This window comes from Trichoderma breve, chromosome 6 (genome assembly GCF_028502605.1).
Source record: "Trichoderma breve strain T069 chromosome 6, whole genome shotgun sequence".
NCBI lineage: Eukaryota > Fungi > Ascomycota > Sordariomycetes > Hypocreales > Hypocreaceae > Trichoderma > Trichoderma breve.
The window spans coordinates 1,467,963-1,486,841 of record NC_079237.1 but is presented as its reverse complement, the minus strand read 5'-3'; the positions used below and the strand labels follow the sequence as shown (position 1 = coordinate 1,486,841).

Below are 18,879 nucleotides of genomic sequence, written 5' to 3'. Positions count from 1 at the left end.
GGGTACCTAGGTAGCTGCAAGCGACCAGCCAAGAAATGTCAAGTTCTTGCGAATAGGACCGACATTCCTCTCTCGCGCCTCACCACCTCTACGACCCAGACGCGCCGCTCAAGAGGCCCGCACAGAGCAAGCCTCGAGGGCGTGGGCAATGCAGTACCAGGTCTGCCACATCTTCTTCCGCAAGGACTTCCCCTTCCTGGCCTAAAGGGACGCTTGTCAGACACACCCGCTTGCCTCACTGGCACTCAACCACATGGCATTCAGCAGTGTGATACTACGGTATGGTACCAGACCGGGATGGATAACCCTTGTCATGTCGCTTGCTCTACCACACCTATTCGGCATCTGTCTTCTTGCACGGCTGCAACACAGGCTGGCTTAACCAAGATTTTAATGAGCATGGTCGACAACAAATTGCGCAGCGTCTCATCAGGACTGAGTTGGGAGACGGCGTCTCCCCGAGCCTGTCTGTGGATTCCGCATCGGTGGCTGCTCTGGGCCCTCTGGGCCTTTTTGGCTTGCGTTTCGTCATATCAGACCTAAGCGTGCTGCAACTCATTCAGTCTCTCTTCTCGACGATCAACGCCGTGGCCCCCTGGGAAACAGGGCTTGGGAAAGTAGGGCCAATTTTAGGCTCATACTTCTCTTCTCCAGCCTCTGGTTAGTATGTGGGCGAGCAAGATGCGTCAGCTCGAAACCTGCCGATTGGACGATCCAAGACGAGCTCGGTTTCACGTCGTGGCCCCAGCTCATGTCTGCCTCGTTGAAGTGATAAACCAACGACCCACGGATTGATTGCTCGGGCCCATATCTGCAAGTAACCAAGTCGACTACACACAACTGCTAAGCCATTCCTGTATCCCGCCCCCGCTCTAGCGGTAACTAAGCTAGCATGAGCAAGGATTTCAGAACTAAAAGGCTTTGGTTTACGATTCGACTGCAGGAATGGGTGGCTCAGCACAGCTCTCATGTTTATTTCCGATTTACCAAGAGACTTGTCGCTTGCTGGCCGAATCATCGGGCTGTTTTGCGAGATCCCACAAGAGGGAGGGGAGGGGGGAGAGAAATCAATATTTCAGCTGCTAACTGATTTTGATTCAGCTGAATGGCAAACGTTTCGTCGCCTATGCCGTCAGCTTCAAATTTCGCCCTTGTACGTCTGTGAGCAACCTTTATCATGCCTAGTTGGTGATTGTCGTCGTATCCGGCCTCATGGAGCCTCGACCTTTCCCTTGCTGGTCGCCGCTCTCGTTTTCGGCCAAACGACGCCGATATAGACAGAACAGTACAATGCTGGCAGGGTCAACATCTGCACAGTTTCTCAAAGTGCCATATGTAAGTGCAGCGTTGGACAATCCAATGGTGAGGTTGTCGGTGGCGGCCCACACTCCTGCTCCCGACTTGGGCAATGCGCTGTCCTCTGTCTTACCCTCTTCTTCTTTCATGTCGTCAATGCTGGCAAACAATCCGGTTCCCCGGCCTATTCACATCGGTCAACTCTCATCTCCCGGACTTTTCTCATTTAACGTTGCCTTTACTCAGCCTTACCTACCCACCCCCCAGTAGATCAACGTCGTGCCTACTAGGTTGGCATCCTGTCGCATATTGCGTCTCATCATATGCCCTCGCCCCACGCCTCGAAATCGTTTTGGGTATTTCACTGCCTGTAAAAATAGCAGCAGACGATTTCCTGATTTTACCTCACCGCTGTCCTGTTTGAGAAAGGAGGAGAAGCCTCATCAGATAAAGAAAACTCCACGCCGCTGTACGATCCTGGTTTCTGTAAGCATAGCTTTACCTTGCCGGAAACCAGCACGGCATATGTTTACAGGGGCCCCAGCAAATATTCCTATAAAGTTTCTGGCTTCTTAGAGCGGGAAGATTTTGAGCCTTTTCTGCATAGTGGTTATTCTCGCTTCTCAAACTCAACAAAGAGGCGACGAACTCAACCATCTCCCACCGACCATCCGACTATCTGAAGGCCTCGACAACAATACCCAGATTCGTTCTATCAGCCGCTTCTACGATAACCGCTATCAGACATCAAGTGCGCATTTCCAAGATCATAAGTGGTTTTGAAGGGGCTTCAATCTACATATCACATAGCACATAATCACTACCTGAAACGCCGAAACAGCCAACTTACGTGGCTAGGAGACACCTGACGCGCTACTTCTTGTGTGCCAACAACCAATTGCACTTCTCAAAACGGCCCTTATTTGAAGACTTTCTTGTACCAGCTCGAATTTGTCGTCACCTTGTCGGATCAAGTCGGAGTTATTGCCTGTGTAAGGGCGTCGTCTGCCCGCCCCGCAGTTCTTTTACGTCGCACTTCTTATCTACTACCATCTATCTTGTCGTGGGCAGCAACACTTGTGGTTATCCGCATTGATAAATCGGAAAAATGGATGTAACTTCGCTTCTCAACAATGCTCAACAGCCTTGCTACAGCAGAGGAGGCACAGAGGTCTCATCAAAGGATCACAATCATGGCAAACCCTTACCAATGCCTTGGGTTGAAGACTCCAGCCAGAGGTCAGACAGAGATGACAGGCAAATTGCTAATTTTTGGGGTGAAAAGAGAGTGGGAGTACCCCAGCCCGAGGAGTCGAATTCTCAGTCAAGCAGCGGCCCTCCAATTTCACCAAAGCATGTTCACGAAACTGCCTTGGAAGCAAACAATAGATCAAAGCGACCGTCAATGGGCTTTCCATTCGGATTTACTTCCCAATTGCCGATACAGTTGGCCAGAAACAACTTATCTTGGTGAGTGAGCTTGACTATCTTCATCCCTTGTTGTAAAACAATGTTAGCGACCGGACATGGACATCTTGCTCCCTCTGCTAGCACAGATTGAACCCCTCGTGGCTGGCATCGAGAGAGCGAATCTCTTTTGAACCTCTCTTTACCACAGTCTGTTGTGCCCCTAAGCTTACAATCTTCATCTTAGTGACGAGGCTCACATATGCTCGACTCGGTAAACTTCTACCCAACTTATGATTGAATCGAGGGCCTGAGGAGAATAAATCTGACGTGGAATACAGAATGACCCCTCAAGACCACCGTGCCAGCTTTTCAGGAGAAGTATCAGCGGCCTCAAACCATAAATTATCATTCAGCAACAGCAGTTTCGTGTCATCGGGGTCATCACTGTCGGAGTGTTATTCAAGGCTATCGTCTGTGGCATCTGTTAGCGGCGTATCTTCTTCGAGCATACCAATTATAGACACGCCATCAGTCTATGCCAAGCCGTTTGGAGCACAAAGCCCTCAGATTGATCTTGACATCATAGCGCAGTCTCCATCTACTCGGCTTATAGAAGACGTCTCAGCAGCAAAGCAAAATCAATTGATCGTAACGGGAAACATTTTAAATGACCGACCGGGTGTCGTTTTTAGCCTGCGGAAGCTTGGGCAGCCTACTCTTCTTGGAGAGGCCTTACAGTACGGTTTTCATTTTTCTATTCTCCTAGAAGCTTGTGTACATGCTGCTGCTGCTGCCTGGGCATATCAAACGGACTGCCCAGAGCAATGCGAAATAACTTGGATCTTTTAAGCGCTTGTCAAAATATTTCTGTCCCAGTTTCTGTTGACTTTTGCTTTTTCCACTTTCACTTTCCGAAAAAGAGTCACTCTATTCAGAGCTGAATTCCGCATGGCGCCTCCTCGAGCAAGTGCTCAAGCACCGTCTCATTGTTTAAAGACGGTGTGCACGAGCCGGCTGCCAGTGAATCACAGATGACAGTCCCTGGCAGCTTCTGGCAGAAATTCCTGACAGCTGAAGAATGCGGTCAAAGCCTGCCTTGACGGCTCGCGTGACCAAAGGACAGATAGCTGGCGCTGCATCACTGTGAAGAATTTTCCTTCTTTTAGCTGCACAAATTGCCTATTTATACCTCTTGATCCCAAAGTTCAGACTCCTTTCCCAAACCACACATCTCTTGGCATTTACTGTCAACACACAGCATTGTCTTTTATTGCTCCTGGAGACTAAACACACATCCTGTCACCTCTCTGAAGACGTACTTCCCCTTTGTTCGTGTCTTTATCGAAGTTATCCTGAATACTCTGAAGCTAAAACACTTGATGCAGTTCCGAGTTGACCCGACCAAAGTATCATAAAAGAGCCACATCCGCTCCCCTTCTCGATTCGCGTATGACAACATCGGCATCAGACACGCTGAACGATCGCTATCCCACGTCATTATCCACTGAGATAGCTATGGGTAGCTCTACGCCAAAAACCTTGCGGACTCAAGCAGAGGAAGCCAAGTCAAATATGGCTGCCGCCTACCAAGATGTTGACCCCGACCACCGACTGCACCCTGCGCTCAGGAATGGGCAAACAAGCGCTGCTATTGATATGCTTCTTTCTCGGGGAGCTGTCTTACAGCCACAGGAACAAGTCTCCGATCAGATATCCGATACCACTTCTTTGGCACAATCGACCCTCGACGTAATAACTCGAGAGGCATCTCTTGAAGCTTTGAGCCCTACATCAATGGCTCCGCTTGAAGAAGAGCCTCGGTGTATGTTTGTTAATGATTGTCAGACTGGCTCACAGCTACGCAAAGCCATTTCACACCTTTTCGGACGCAACAAAGCTTGCACCCTTCGGATCCCAAAGCAGGTGTGGGTATATTATTGTCGCAAACATTATCAACGGATTAGGTATCGAAATGCCAAGACCTACCCTCTCAACCAGATGTATCTCGTGAAGATGCAGATAAACCGACTCCAAAGATGGAGTAATGAGAATCAACGCCAAGGAACCGGCCCGTACATCAAACTCTGGACATTGGCGTTGCGCAAGAGGGAACAAAGCCGCCTTGACAAAGAAGGAGGCGCAGCAGAAGAGGGCGAAGATGAGGCTCTAGAGGCACCAAACAGTTCGGCCGCTCCCGACTGGATCATTCAACGTCTGGGTACTGGATACACGACGGAGCAGATGCTCGAAGTTGCAGACCGCCTTTACCTAGAAATCGAGAATGGCACTCTTGGCCAGGTTCCCGGGGTCGAGTTTTTACCTGACATTACAGAGTCAGAGGCGGGAAACATAGCGAAGCTAGTCAGAAGCCGCAAACAGGCCCGCACAGCTGCTCCTGCAGTGGAAGCCAAGGCCTCCAAGCGACGAAGTTCTGAGGATGCAGATTGCGTCAGCCATGGAGAACCCTCACTTCTCATTCAGCATGACGCATCTGAATCTATGAACACTCCGCGGAAGCGAATCCGCCTCAGTCCTCTTGGGGCAGACTTCCCCCAGCATCCCCTTCGGACTCCCCTTCCATCGACTGTGCCGTCTTACGCCACTAGCAATGTGCTTGCGTCTTCGGCTGGCGCTGAGTCGTCCGTACCACGCACCTTGCCTACGGCCCCAAAGGCCCAGGTGTCATCTCCTGGGCATTCCCAAGGACCTATCGCGCACACGTATGGGCTCTCGTCTAGCGAATATCGACGCCCTAATGGCTTCGGCGGGCTTTACAGCCATGATCAACAGCAACATCCGGTTCAGTACCGTGCGGGTACTGAATCTTTTCTTCAAAGAAATAGAGATCCCTACTACCATCAGAGACTGCCATCCATTGCTCATCTGGCGGGAGCCAGCGATCTCCAGGGTTCGGATATGGCAATTCCACCGTTTAGAGGCTCTTGGGCATCGATTAATGAGGACCCCAACATGCCACGAGTCCCTCGCTTGCGATCTTATAGTGATAATATCCCAACGAGCCAGCCCATGTTGGAATATCCTCGACCAAGTTCAAGTGGCACCTCGCAGTTCGGCACAACGTACTTTGATAACAGAGCCGCGGCCTCTTTGACCCATGAGCAGAACCCTCGTAGCTACTCTCGAGAGCACTGGCCCGAGTCGAGCCATGCCTACGCTCCAGCCTGGCCCCAAAGATCAAGCGCCCAGCAACAACATCATTATTACGATCAAGTAACACGCCCTCAGCTGGACAGCCTACGAGCTCCAACCTACCTTGGTCAGGCCAAACAACGTCCCTCAGCCGAGAGAGTTGAATAAGAAGCACGTCGTTACAACAATGTATGAGCTTGTGCTGGCTAGGCTGTTGCGAAAGCGGCTAGGGAAGCACATGAGGCTTAGTTGTGGAGTCTTCTAACCTCTACTTCACACCATACCTATCCTTTCCGATAGGAGAATGTGAAGATTCAAGTTGCTTTGGCAAGCCATCATTGCGACATACTTCTTTTTCTTATTCTCATCCATTTGACACTGTTATTTCTGTCATACTCCTTCATGGATTTGCTTGTTTCTTCTACTTCTCCCTTCCTATTTGAACTCTTCTGTGCATATACGGCGTACGACCTTACGCTCACGATGACAAGGCGCGGCTAAAAAGTTTGTTAGACAGGCAAGGAGTCTCGAGGTTTTCTATTTTGCTCTGTTCTGTGTTTCTTTTTTGTTTCCTTGTTTCACTTTCCTTGTCTTTTCTTGTTCTCTCTTCTTTCCACTTTTCATTCCTTACTTTTTTTTGTCCAACTGGGACATCCACGGCGGATAGATATGAGCGAGCGAAATTATTCGGTTTATGATAAACGGCTGCGGAATTTTGATATGAACGGTTGCATTTGAGCATTGACGAGAATGTCTCGTGATGAACTTGTTTTTATAAAAATGACAAAAGGATTTAATCATTGCTTTGAGGGACAGGATAGCTGGGCGTACATGGATTGGTCAAGGGGAACAAGATCACAAAAGGGGTTTGAGGTACAAAAAGGAGACGCGAGGGAAAATACGCCACAGGATTTGTACTTCTATCTGACTCTAAATGATGAAGGCCACCAGCACTTCGTATGTACGAAATAGATAAATAAAAACAAAACGAGCTTTTCACAGCCAGCGCTTTACTCTCGAAACATGACAAGACCGCCGTCCCACTCGCTCAACTCGCCAACATTCGCCCTGCCCACCTCGCCGAAACCAAACCTTGAGTAAAAGGTATCCGTGCCCCTGAGCCCAATCAGCCAGACCTTTCCCCTTGCCTTGCCCTCCGCCTTGACGACGACGGCCTGCTTCTCCTGAAACTCGTCGGCCATTGTCAGTCCTTCAGCCATGAGCAGAGCGCCCAGACCTTGGCCTTGAGCGGAAGGGTGCACGGCCAGGGTGCTGAGATACCACCACTCTTCGGGCTGCTTGCCCGCGAAGACGGCCTTTTCGACGGGTGGGAAGCAGCGGTCGAAGGCGAGGGCGACGTGGAAGTCGACGTTGGGGGGCGCGATCTTGTTTTGGAGGGTTATGAATGCGCGCATGACGGGGGCGATCCATGCAACTTGTTGATGTAAGTCAGCTTTTTGATATGTCTTGATGGTATATATGTATGAAGCTATCCACTAATAGTTGTGGACAGTGAGAAGCACAAGACAACAGCAATTGATAAGAGAGGAATGAAGAGAAAAACTCACATAAAGTAAACCAGCGCTCGCTAAAACTAATCTCAGTCTTGGGCTTCTTCCAGCACGCAAAGCCGACGACTTCGCTCCCACCAACCGCATCGCCGCCCTCCTTGACGACAAAGGTAAACATCCATTCGACGGACCAGTAGCGCTTCGCGTACAGTCTGTAGAGATACTTCTTGTATGCTGCGGGATCGTCCTTCTTGGCTGGGAACAGGAGGGACACTAGCTTGTCGGATCCGAGGCAGGCGTCGTAGAGACGGACGGCGTGGACGAGATCGGCGGCGGATCCGGGGCGGAGGCGGAATGCTGCTGTCATTGTGTGCGAAGGTGAGATGGATCAGGATGGGTAATATGAGTGAAGTTTTGAGTTGTCACTGTTTAGACTGTGGTGGTAGTGATAATGGTGGTTTAGTGATTGCTGTAAACTGATGCCAAGTCTGCTGGATATAACCAGTGTAATATAGAGACAGAGATACGCTCGGTCAGTTCATGATACTTTATGAGAGATTCAACGACAAAACTGAGTCAAGTACAAGTAGCAAGTTGGACGTTATAAATGAAGAGTCCGGCGTTCCCCCTCCGCCCAGTTGCCGAATGAGTCAAAGTCGGCGGCTCTGACTGGTTGGATAAATCTTCCGTGTCATATTATGGAGCCATAGATGGGGGCTTAAGAGAAAAAAATGCATCTCGCCATCTCCACTTTGTTATCTCCGCATGACATTGTTTAATGCAGATAAGTATACAGGATGGAATCTCAGGATGGGGGTTGGATTGGTGTTTTTGTTTTTGGGATGAGTGGGATTGGGCTATTAGTTATCGCCAGTTCCTAAGTCGGACTCAATGTGACTCTACTTTTACTCTGCGCGGATCGATTTGCAGATCAAAGGGGTTCACTCGAAGTGGCTGCCATGTGTCAAGATCTAGCGCCTGGCAGCCCTAAAACTATAGCGCCTGGCCACTTCGATTACCATGGATACCAAAGGTTACGAGAACTTCACTTATACGGGTATATCAGAGTATCGTAACGCCAATGTAGCAAATATCACGAGTTTTAAACAATACGTATGGTCTGCGGTGAAATTCTTAAACTGGCTGTGACAGATGAATATATGTAGAGTTACGAAACATTCTGACCATGTTTATATTAGAGAGGAGGCGACTGTCCATCAACGTCGTCTTGGATCGTAGGCGAGACAGCATCAATGCTGGCATCAAACTCTGCGCTCCAACTCTGCACACCGCCAAAGGATGCACCCAAAGAGATGCACGAGGCAACACTCCGCCGGCAGAGAGCAACGCTACAGTATAAATCCATCTCTTCTTTCCTTCCTCTACTTTCTCCTCCTCTTCTTTCTTTTCCTTCTAGCCTTTTCTCATCAAGCTCCCTCAACCATCTCTTGTGATACCTACCTATCATTGCACAATATTTCTACTCTTTCATCAATCCACCTACCTTCAACCACCAACACCACCCACAATGGCTCCCTGTCGCCCTACACGAGCTTCTAAAGCCAAGCCCACTAGTACCAGATCATCACGGGCACGCAAAGAGAAACAAAGGAGGCGCAAGGCTCGTGAAAAGCGCACCAAGGCTAAAAATCTCTATCAACAGCTAAGAAACCAGGTCTCTCGTGACCTTGCCCAACTCCCAAACGGTCTGGAACTTGAGCTACCTGACGAAGAAGATTTTGTCGGCATATCGAGACTTCCCAAGAAAAAATATTACTCGAGAATTGCCAAAGCGCGGAAAGAATTGAACAAAGATAAGAAACGAGAATTACCGACATATCTCAAAGCTTCTAAGCCTCAAGTCCCTGATCCTTATGACGACAAGCCCCAGCTGTCTTATTTGAAGCGAGGAGGATACCAGGAGCAGGAAGAAGAAGAACAAGAAGGCCAGGAGCAAGAAGTCAATCAGGAGCCGGAAAGAGACTATGAGCCATTCAGATTCAGTCGAAAGCGGGCGCGCAAAGCGCCACCTCCTCCGGAACCCGTTACTTTCATGGACATGCCGCGAGAGATTCGAATGGAGATCTACCGCCACTTGCTCACTGCCGCAAAGCCAATCCCCGTCCACGGAGGATGGAAACAAGTCTACTGGACGAAAGACCTGCAGATATCGACTGCCATCCTCAGGACGTGCAAGATTGTGCACGAAGAGGCGAGTGTGGTGCTCTACGGGGCGAATACTTTCTTGTACCGCCTCCGTGACGCAAACTTCAACGGGGATTACATTGATAATCTAGCGACTGACGACGAACCGGTCGGGCGTGATGGAGACGAGAGCGAGTCTGAGTACGAGGACGACCTTGAGGAGGATGATGAGGATGACGAAGATGGCCCTGTCGAGCCCGACAGGGAGTGCAGCATAAACATTGAAAGATATGCGCATCTGTTCCGACACATCACCATCGAAGCCGAAGCAAATCGATACTCGGATATTACCCAGAATAGCATGGTTGCCGCGATGGATGTGTTCCGCAAACCCGATCAAGGCGGACCAGCCGAGACATCTCGCAGCATTCACACTCTGACCGTCTGTATCATGCCGCTCTTGCATCAACAAGAAGACCAACCTTCTCAAAAGCGTTTCACCTTTGTCGACTTCTTCCTCCCCAAAAGTCCCGTCATCCAAGCCATCAAAGCCGTCGACTGCCAAGTTCTCCACGTCGACATTCTCACCCGACACGCGAGCAGACGATCCGCCCAAGTCACCGTCAAAGGCACCGGCTCGTGCCGTCTCACCATCAACAGACGCCACGAACAGGCCATGAACTATTTCCAAGGAGAGGCAGCTGGCGACAAGGCGGTGCGGAGGCGCACGGTGGAGATGGCCAAGAGGAGTGTCGAGGCGATTGATACTTTGGCGAAACACATTGAGGAGCAGTGCAACAGAAGACATTTTGATCAGGATACGACGATGGCTATGGATGTTGATTCGCCTGATTGGCTGAATGTTGATCAGGATGACGAACATCATGATGAGGACATTTGGGGTGGAGGGTATTAGGGAGCGCGTGCTTGGGGATTTCGGGATTCTTTTCAGGGGGAGTTATAAGTGGCTGATCTTTACACTCTTGCTTTATCCATCTGCTATTTTTTGTTTTCATTTTCTTTCTTTTCGCAGGTTTCTTTTCTTTTCGTAAGTTCATTTTATGATATTGAGCTTACATACCATGATGGGTACTCTACATTTGCAACCGATGAATCGCGAAAATGGAAATGCGACTAGATAGTTTCGTTTCTCTGCTCAATACCAAATACATTGCTCTATTTCCACTACTCAGTCCAACAATTGGAGACGTTGCCTCCTGCACTTATCGAATTGCCCAATATGTCAAAACCAACTGCTCTGACTGGCTGGATAAATATCTCATGGGGGGTGGCCAAGAAAGGGACAAGAAACGCAAATCCCCATCCTATCTCCACTTTGCTATTTCTGGCTGCATATGCCATACATACAACTAGATCTTGGCTGCACTGCATTGCAATTGTAAGAGATGCTCCATAGAGATACTTTACATAGTCATACTTTAGAAATGCAAGATTTGATATGAAATGCCTTGTAAATAACTACGCCAATCTTCTCTTCGGAGCCTACCAACATACTCGGGAATCCCAAAAATAACGTTTCCATCCGCTCTTCCCGCCCTGAGTCTCTATCATGAATCATACCTATACATACAAATATGCCCATCCAAAGCGCCACAATGCAATTTGCTAGGCTGCCGTCGATTGTTGAATAACATGTCCGGCTCCAATCCGTCAGACGATATAGAAAACACTCACAGTCGCTATTTCGAATCCAAAAAAGGAAAAAAAGAAAAAAGAAAAGAAAAACGCAATATACACAAATGGAGAACAAGGAAATGAACAAAAAGGAAACACGGAAAAAGAAGAATGCAAATGTTCCCAACTCCGCAGACCATGAGTCTGATGCATGCAACTTTGATATAGAAATAATGACAACACAGAAAAAAATAAATAACAAGAGAGACGATGTCAGCTATTCACGACTCGTCAAACTCAGGGAGCATTGCCCAGGACCAGAATGAGTAGCATGCCGTTAAGCAAACAGGTGGCGACAAAGGTGCACCAGACCATTAGGCGATACGACAGAGATAGATGGTCCTCTCTGTAAAGAGTCATGCCGAGGCCGGAGCACGCGCAGAACAGGCTGACCACTGCTCCAACGGTAGCACCGGCATCAACTTCGACTCGCAGCTTGTGCCGGCCTGTCGAGATGAGGATGCCGGCGATGCCGAGGAAGAAAAAGGCGGCCCCGAAGCAGCCAATGGTGCCCCAGAACAAGACTCGCTCGCGGTAACGACGCAGTTCCTGCGAGCCGACGCTGGGCAGGGCATAGTGCGTGGTATAGCCTTGCGTGGGGAAGCCGTCGGAGCTGGCGTATGCCTCCTCCTCCTCTGAGTCGGTGTGCACCGCCGTCGTGGAGCCGTACCCCTGGTTGAACGAGTCCCCGGATGAAATGGAGGAAAAGAGGGGCTGCCGCTCAGGCGACCGCGGTTTGCCCAGCCACTCCTTGGCCTTTTCAAAGGGAAACGACATGATGGCCTGGGCGTAGCTCAAGCCAGGGAAGCCCGAGTCCTGGTCGGGATCGACGTAGATTGCGTATTCATCCTCTGGGCCACCGGCGTCGCTACCGTCGTCATACTCGTTCCAGTATTTGGGCTGCGGCTCGGGGTCGAGGTATGACGGCGGGAGAGGATCAAAGGTAACGCGCTGCGCACTTGACGGGTGCCTCGAAGGGGCGACGGGCGTGTCGACTGATGAAGGAGAGCTTGGCTCACTAAACGCCGGAGTGGCATGGCGAAGCGTCTCTTGGATTTCGTCGTGCCGCTCCAGTAGATCAGTGAAGCTGCGTCGCGTAAAGCTCCTGGGGTTGCTCAGCACCTCTTCGTTGAACCTGGCGCTTAATGATGATGAACCGGTCCATTTCTGTTGCAAGGATTAGCCAGAAGCTCGTGGGACCCGCCGTCCATGCCTATGCGACCCAGTCCAGTAAAGGTGTTGATCATGACGTACTCTATACTTTTTCAGAATCTTGCGAAACGCAATAATCTGAGCATTGGCAAAGCGCGTTAGAGCCTGTATGTCCTCCCTGCACCGTAGAAGCTCGCGCTCATATTTTATGAACTTGCGCTGGTTTCTTAGTGATGCACTCGGCGATCCGGACTCGTGATGGGTTTTTGCGGCAAACCGCTTAATGCTGGCAGCAATGTGTTCTGGTCTGTATTAGCAACGAGGTGGCAATTTGGCCGTGACAAGGAAGCGTACCCAATCGTCTCGACACTTCGTCCGCCTTGCTGAGGACAAACAAGTCCAGTCGGTCATGCTGGTGGCAGAGCTCGGTGTACAAGGCATCCTCGAATCGCTGCAGGGCTGTATCTTGGTGACCGGGAATGGCGAGGGCGGTAGCTTGGTCGCGCGTCGTGTGGACTTTGATTTCGTGCTTGAGGGAGTTGTAGTCGAGGTTATCTGTGATTGCGAGTTCAATTAGATAATCCGTCTTAGATGAGTCAAAGCGCTGTGGGACAATTGCAACTGGGACTGGAGAGGCGGAGACATACGCAAGCTCCATTCAGGAACCGACTCTCGCTCCAACTGAACGCCGTATTTCATGATTTGCTGGAAGCTGCTGCTCACAGATGCTTGGTCGAGATCAATTGAGTGGCTGTCGTTGAGATAAGAGCATCAAAAGCCGTCGGTGGCGGCACCGTCGGGTGAAGAAGAGGCTATGCTGGTGGAGCAATTGGCCCGTCCAAGGCTGGTACTGGTACGGAAGAGAGAGGGAGAGGGGAGATGATAAGGAAGAAGAGAAAGAGAGAGAGCTCGTTCTCGATCGGATCGGTCTCGGCACAGCTACAACAGAGTTGCACGGATGAGGTGGAATGATGCGAAGTGTGAGGCTTGGCCCAGTGCGGTCTACTGTGCTGCAGGGAAAAACAAAGCAATTGAAGTTGAGGCGATGCAAAATGTCGTGGAGCCAACCGGATGACAGCCGTGGCGTTTGCGCAGAACGAGGGGAAGTACAAAAGAGCCTGAAGCTCGTGCCAGAAGATGCAAAAGTCAAAGCAGAGAGCGATAACGGCCAGCTTAGGAGGAATGGATGAAACAAACAAGGGAAGGTCGGGGATGGCTTGGAAGAGAGACTGGGCTAGAGATAAGATAGTAAAGTAGTAGCAGTAGTAGCTGGGAGCAGCTTGTCTGAGGGTTTGCGTTTGCGCTAGAGCTAGAGCACGGCGAACGAGCCGGAGCCGGAGCCGGGGTAAGACAGAGCGAGGGATGAATATGAATGGATTCAATGGAAGATTGGCCGGCTGCTGATGCGATAGAGTAGAAATCGTATGTATGTTCGTAACTGATGTATCTCGCATGTGCTTTCTCTCGCCCCTCTTCTGGGGACAACGATGACGAATGACGCACAGGAAGCTGCTAGAGAAAAAAAAGCACAAAAGCTTCAGGAACCGCAAATCCCGAAACCGACGAAGCAGGGCGAACGAATGAACCGCTTGTCAACGATGTCACCTGCAGTTGAGGTCAAAGTTGATCGGCATCCAAAGCAGCCAACGAGCTGGGCAGGTTTGCGCACGGGGTTGGCGGAATTATATCATTGATGGAAACCCTGGAGAGTGGAAGATGGAGAATGGAGAACCGGGCTCGGGCAAAGGAGGCAGACCAAGGCATGGAAAGATAAGGTGTCCACTAGTATGGAGCAAAGCGTGGGCGCTAACAGGCATCGCACAGGTGGCAGCCCAGCGGGTGTCTGCGCCTATGGGGCCCTTATGGAGCATTGCCATGGTGGGTGGAGGGGGCGCTACAGTTCGGGATGCATGCACGAGCAGACTCGACTCGACAGGGCTCTAGTTCCAGCTATCGTCACAAGCCGGGCTGAGCGTTGGGGGGGCCTCCAGCGAGCAAGATTTACAGCCTAGTAGCTGGCGGAGACTCGTTCACTAAGACAGACGGCTGCGCTTCTCGGCCGGCCATCAAATGTAAATTGACACGGGAGAATAAGTTAATTGGAATTAAATACGAATTGTCAGTCCATCAACGTTTTTGTGCAGGCGAATTGTGTGCGCCGCAAAAGAGGCGAACCAGCAAGGGTCCAGAGCTTCTCGTTCTCGGTGAGACGAGGCGGCCAGTCAAATCCACGTGCATCCATTTACATACCAGTCCACACAAAAAAGGGAAATAAAAAGGTTAAAAATAAAAAAAAACCAAGACACCCACACACAAACATTGTTCGAATTTGTCATGTCGCCATGCTCTTTTCCCCCCAGCTTTGCCTCTCTCTCTTCCGCAAACGGCTTTCTCGCACATTGTTACACAATCAATTCGCCTGTGCCAAGGCAACCCATTAAGCCGTTCCAGACCCCCCATGGAGAAAAACTGGACGGCCAAACAGCGGCCCCTCTTGTCTACCCGAGCAGAGAAAAATATCCAGTGATCCATTGATCCATAATAGCTGATCAACTGCTGCCGGTAACAAGAAGAAAAAGTCAAGATCCGAGTCAGTCTAAACTACTAGTTGACTAGAGAGATGACAAGGGACCGGCAGAGGATTAATTAAAAAGGTTTCGTATTCATTCTTTTCCAGTCCATCACTGGATAACCAAAGGTATTTGCCCTCTTTTTTTCTCTCTCTCTTATTCTAAAACGGCCTGCTGTATTCCTCACAATCGGGCATAGTTCGATTTCCATGCGAAAACCCCCCTCAACGCTGCAGATGGACCAGCTTCGCTCGAGTCGGTTATATTCCCTCCATCCTAGCATCACCTGTCGGCTGTTTTGAAACAGCCCGACCGCGGAGCTTCAAAACTGCCAATTGCAAGCAGCATGCACGGCCTAAGGCACGTAGTTGGTAGCTGCATCGTGCTTGTGCTTCACAACGTTAGTTGCTGCTCCGTCTTAAATTGATTTCATGCCCGCCTGTCCCTCTGCGGCGTCTTCCCATTGGTCCAGATGGTGTCTTTTTCCTTCTTGCTTAAACCCTGGCCTCCAGCTGCCCTACGGAATTCGGCTAAAGGCAACGAGGCCAATGCTCCGTAGCCGGATTTTGGACCTGTGAGATACTGTCGTGCCTTGGTCGAGGTGGAATCTGCTACTCTATCCATCCCATCTACTCCGTACTACTAATGTTATCGAGCTGATACTAAAAAAAAAAAACCAACGAGACTTGACATCGGCATAGCTCTCTGATTGGGTGTGTGTCAAAGACTGCATTTACCTGTTCTGGGACTAAAGACCATCGTAGGGTGACTATTTCAAATTCTGCTGAGCTTTTGCAATTCTAGACTCCCATCTATCACAACACGATATTATACGATACCATCACAGCATTTCTCTGACTCAACAGTCCTCCCATCCGCCGTCCAAAACAGCCAATCGCCCGAAAATGCCTGACATGTGCCACCAGGAAAAATAGGATCAATCAAATTGGAGAAAGCAGAACAAGAACAAGGGACCCTGTCGATCCACAATCTGCAAGGTCCTCCGTTACCCGCCCCCGAGCTTCACTCAATCCGTTCACCGAGCACGTCCAAATCCATCAAGGATATCGATCAAACCCAACGTCAAAAAGTCTTTTTCGCCATAATTCTCCGCCCAGACCCCCTTCTCTCACAATTTTTTCTTCTTTGCGACCCTTAGAACCGATCGGCCCGTCTGAGTATCCCCTCCTTTGCCACTGGTGTCGCGTGAGTGCTTGCCCGAGTTGGACTTTTTTTTTTCAGCTCTCGTTCTTGTTGCTTTCCAAGGGTGTGTGAGTGAAACCCAGGCGTTTTTTTTTTTTTTTTTTTCGGTAGTGGGGGGCTAGCTTCAGGGAGGGCATTTCGGGTTAAATCCTTGCGTGCTTGCGATGTGACGAGCTTTGATACGTCTGTTGTTGGGTGATTTGGTTGGACGAGCTAACTATGTTCTTTCAGAGGAAATAATCGCCATTGCTCGCATGATATTCACATGTAGTAGATATTTTTGCTTCATGGTTCTCATTCCACGCACCATATCACATGCAGATGAACCGCTGTAAACCGAAAATACTACAACACAAAACAACAAAAACAAGGCCCATCACCAGCAACAACGGATCCCTCGTCGGCACGCCCCCCTCCCGTACCACAAAGCACGGCCTGTGCAGAAACTCTTTGCTCTGCGGCAGGCCAGATTGCGGGCCCTGCAATCTAGATTGGCTGGTGGATCGTCTAGCTCACCATTCCGACCCGTGCGACTCCATCTTGGACTCGACTTGGACCTCGTCTTATTTCCTCAGCCGGAGCCCGCCGCCTGTTGCTGTTGCTATAAGGTGGGTTTCTTGCGGCGTGCTCTGGATACTACCCTTTGCCGTCTTCCGAAGGGGAAAAAGAGCACGAGAGGCGCTTATCCGAGGTGTTTGATCGGCTATATGTCAGTCGAGGACTATTCTTTTTCATTTTCTCTTTGTCATGGGTAATGCTGTGACAGGTTAGTATTGGATCGTGTCATTGAATCCTGTCCCCATAAGCATACATGCCGCATGGAAGCATCAAGTACATGCTACCCTTATGGATTCGCAATCTCCCTGCAATAGTATCGAGTTGCTTTTTCCATGGCCTTCTCAACACTTCTACTGCTAATACTACCCTTGAAAAAACAAGCGTGGCCATCCCATGTCTGCAGCCGTTGCCGCTCTCCTTCCACATCTCGCCAAACCTGCAGATTGCCCACCAAGCAACGCACATCCCGCGTCTCCGATAAGAAGATGCCCTTGATTTGATCGAATGAAAATCTCATTGGATGTACTCCGTATTGCAAACTGTCTCAAACCCTCCGGTTTCAAGGCTCTATCTAGTCTAGAGTGGGGGGGAGCACACACGCATGCACACCACGACAACACCTGCATGTAGACGTGCACCCGTAGTCTGATATAGAAAGCAAATCACATCGTAGCTCAGGCTCAGCCCCGAGAAAGACACACATACAAGTACAAGTAACATCATCTTCCCGCGATCTAGGCCCATGCCTATCTCATCCCTCTGCTCAATGCGTCTTTAGCGATGTTGGTAACCCTCCGTTATCACGCCTCTGTTCAGCTTCACATCACGATCAATCATGGTGCTCGTACAGTACACCACAATTTGCTTCATTGATTCCTTTCCTCAGTCTTTTGCAAGGCTCTGACCAAATACTCAACCATCCCTCGGTCTTACACCATCCCGACCCCCGAAGAGACGGTCAAAAAAAAAAAAGAAGAAGAAAAAGTAATCTCAAACATGGTTCCTGATCCGGTAGCTAAACACGAGCCCCAATTCAAGCAGGTGACAGTTGGTCTCGCACGCTCGCAATCGCCGAGTCCCCTTCAGATAGGCCAATCCAGTGCGACAGCCTAATCAATGTCTCATGTACTCGTACAGATCCCGGCCAGCGCATCTTTCTTTTTCCTCAGTGTAACCATTGGACAACAGTAAGGTAGGTACTCGTAGACAAGCCCAGTGTAAAATAGTCACTTATAACACGGCGGAACCGCCCGAAACTGGCGGTCACGCGACACCAAGCCCAAGCACAGCAACAGCCAAAAGAGACACACACAGAGATAGTGTGAGTGTAAGAGAGACGGTGTAAGAAACAAGCCCCGACTTACTTTGGGCGAAATGCCAGCACATCATCCGCCGGAAGAAGGGACATGGCTGGTCCATGTAAATTGACATGGGTCATGGTTGCATGCACACGCTCCCTCCGCGTTTCGGTGCTTTCCAAGTCAGACGTGCGTGAAAGCCACCCAAGCCGCGGGATTGGATGCAAAAAGTTCAATAGCTTTGATCCCGGGTGTCATGCCCGCATCCTTTTGCTGGTTCGCTGTTGGTTCGTTGAAGCTGAACGAAAAAAACGTGGAGAATTCGTGTTTGACGAGACGAGAAGAAGAGGAGTAGACATGGATGTGTCCACGTTCTTTTGCTTGTTGCCGGCGTCTATCTTCGTTTCCCATGTGAGATTTCTTCTTATCGGCTTCCACTACTATTCGCCTTGTACCTGGTCCACTGTCATATGCCAGCTTCGTTTGCCACATGGACCTCATGAAACCTCATGATACCTCGGGATATGCCAGAGATGACGTTGAACTTTGACCGAGTCCCAATTGACTAACTAGCCTACGGTAGAGCAAACAGTGGCGTCGGCACTTGCTCGTTGTCCCAGTAGTTTGATTTCTGGAGCTACACAGGTTTGACAAGGAACATGAATTCCACCGAATCGAAATCGTCGTGTCATCGTCACACACCAGCCGCCGCCACAATGATGCGGGCGAATAACCTTATCCGTAGACAGACAAGAACAAGCAGCAACCTTAAACCTTTTTTTTTATTTGATTTATTGATTTTCATTTTTATTATTTTCCCTCAGACTGAGGGATTGTGCTTTAGCGTCTGTTCCTCTCCCGCCTGCATATTTTATATTCCGCGTCTCTCAA

General features: G+C 49.9%; 5 protein-coding genes across 5 annotated transcripts; 2 read left to right on the top strand and 3 right to left on the bottom strand.

Moving 5' to 3' along the window:
• Positions 1–1,181: 1,181 nt before the first annotated feature.
• T069G_09396 (uncharacterized protein) lies at positions 1,182–1,604 on the bottom strand (the record flags this gene model as incomplete). The annotated part of the gene is made up of 2 exons (XM_056176606.1): positions 1,182–1,480; positions 1,553–1,604. The coding sequence occupies 2 exons, from the start codon at positions 1,602–1,604 to the stop codon at positions 1,182–1,184; spliced, it is 351 nt and encodes a 116-aa protein (XP_056025084.1).
• Positions 1,605–4,719: 3,115 nt separating this feature from the next.
• T069G_09395 (uncharacterized protein) lies at positions 4,720–6,024 on the top strand (the record flags this gene model as incomplete). The annotated part of the gene is made up of 1 exon (XM_056176605.1): positions 4,720–6,024. The coding sequence occupies one exon, from the start codon at positions 4,720–4,722 to the stop codon at positions 6,022–6,024; it is 1,305 nt and encodes a 434-aa protein (XP_056025083.1).
• Positions 6,025–6,866: 842 nt separating this feature from the next.
• Positions 6,867–7,734, bottom strand: T069G_09394 (acetyltransferase (GNAT) domain-containing protein; the record flags this gene model as incomplete). The annotated part of the gene is made up of 2 exons (XM_056176604.1): positions 6,867–7,291; positions 7,425–7,734. The coding sequence occupies 2 exons, from the start codon at positions 7,732–7,734 to the stop codon at positions 6,867–6,869; spliced, it is 735 nt and encodes a 244-aa protein (XP_056025082.1).
• Positions 7,735–8,895: 1,161 nt separating this feature from the next.
• T069G_09393 (uncharacterized protein) lies at positions 8,896–10,428 on the top strand (the record flags this gene model as incomplete). Its single annotated transcript, XM_056176603.1, has 1 exon — positions 8,896–10,428. The coding sequence occupies one exon, from the start codon at positions 8,896–8,898 to the stop codon at positions 10,426–10,428; it is 1,533 nt and encodes a 510-aa protein (XP_056025081.1).
• Positions 10,429–11,444: 1,016 nt separating this feature from the next.
• T069G_09392 (uncharacterized protein) lies at positions 11,445–13,058 on the bottom strand (the record flags this gene model as incomplete). Its single annotated transcript, XM_056176602.1, has 4 exons — positions 11,445–12,374; positions 12,462–12,661; positions 12,714–12,914; positions 13,007–13,058. 4 exons carry the CDS (start codon positions 13,056–13,058, stop codon positions 11,445–11,447), a joined length of 1,383 nt encoding a protein of 460 aa, XP_056025080.1.
• Between the last annotated feature and the right edge of the window lie 5,821 nt (positions 13,059–18,879).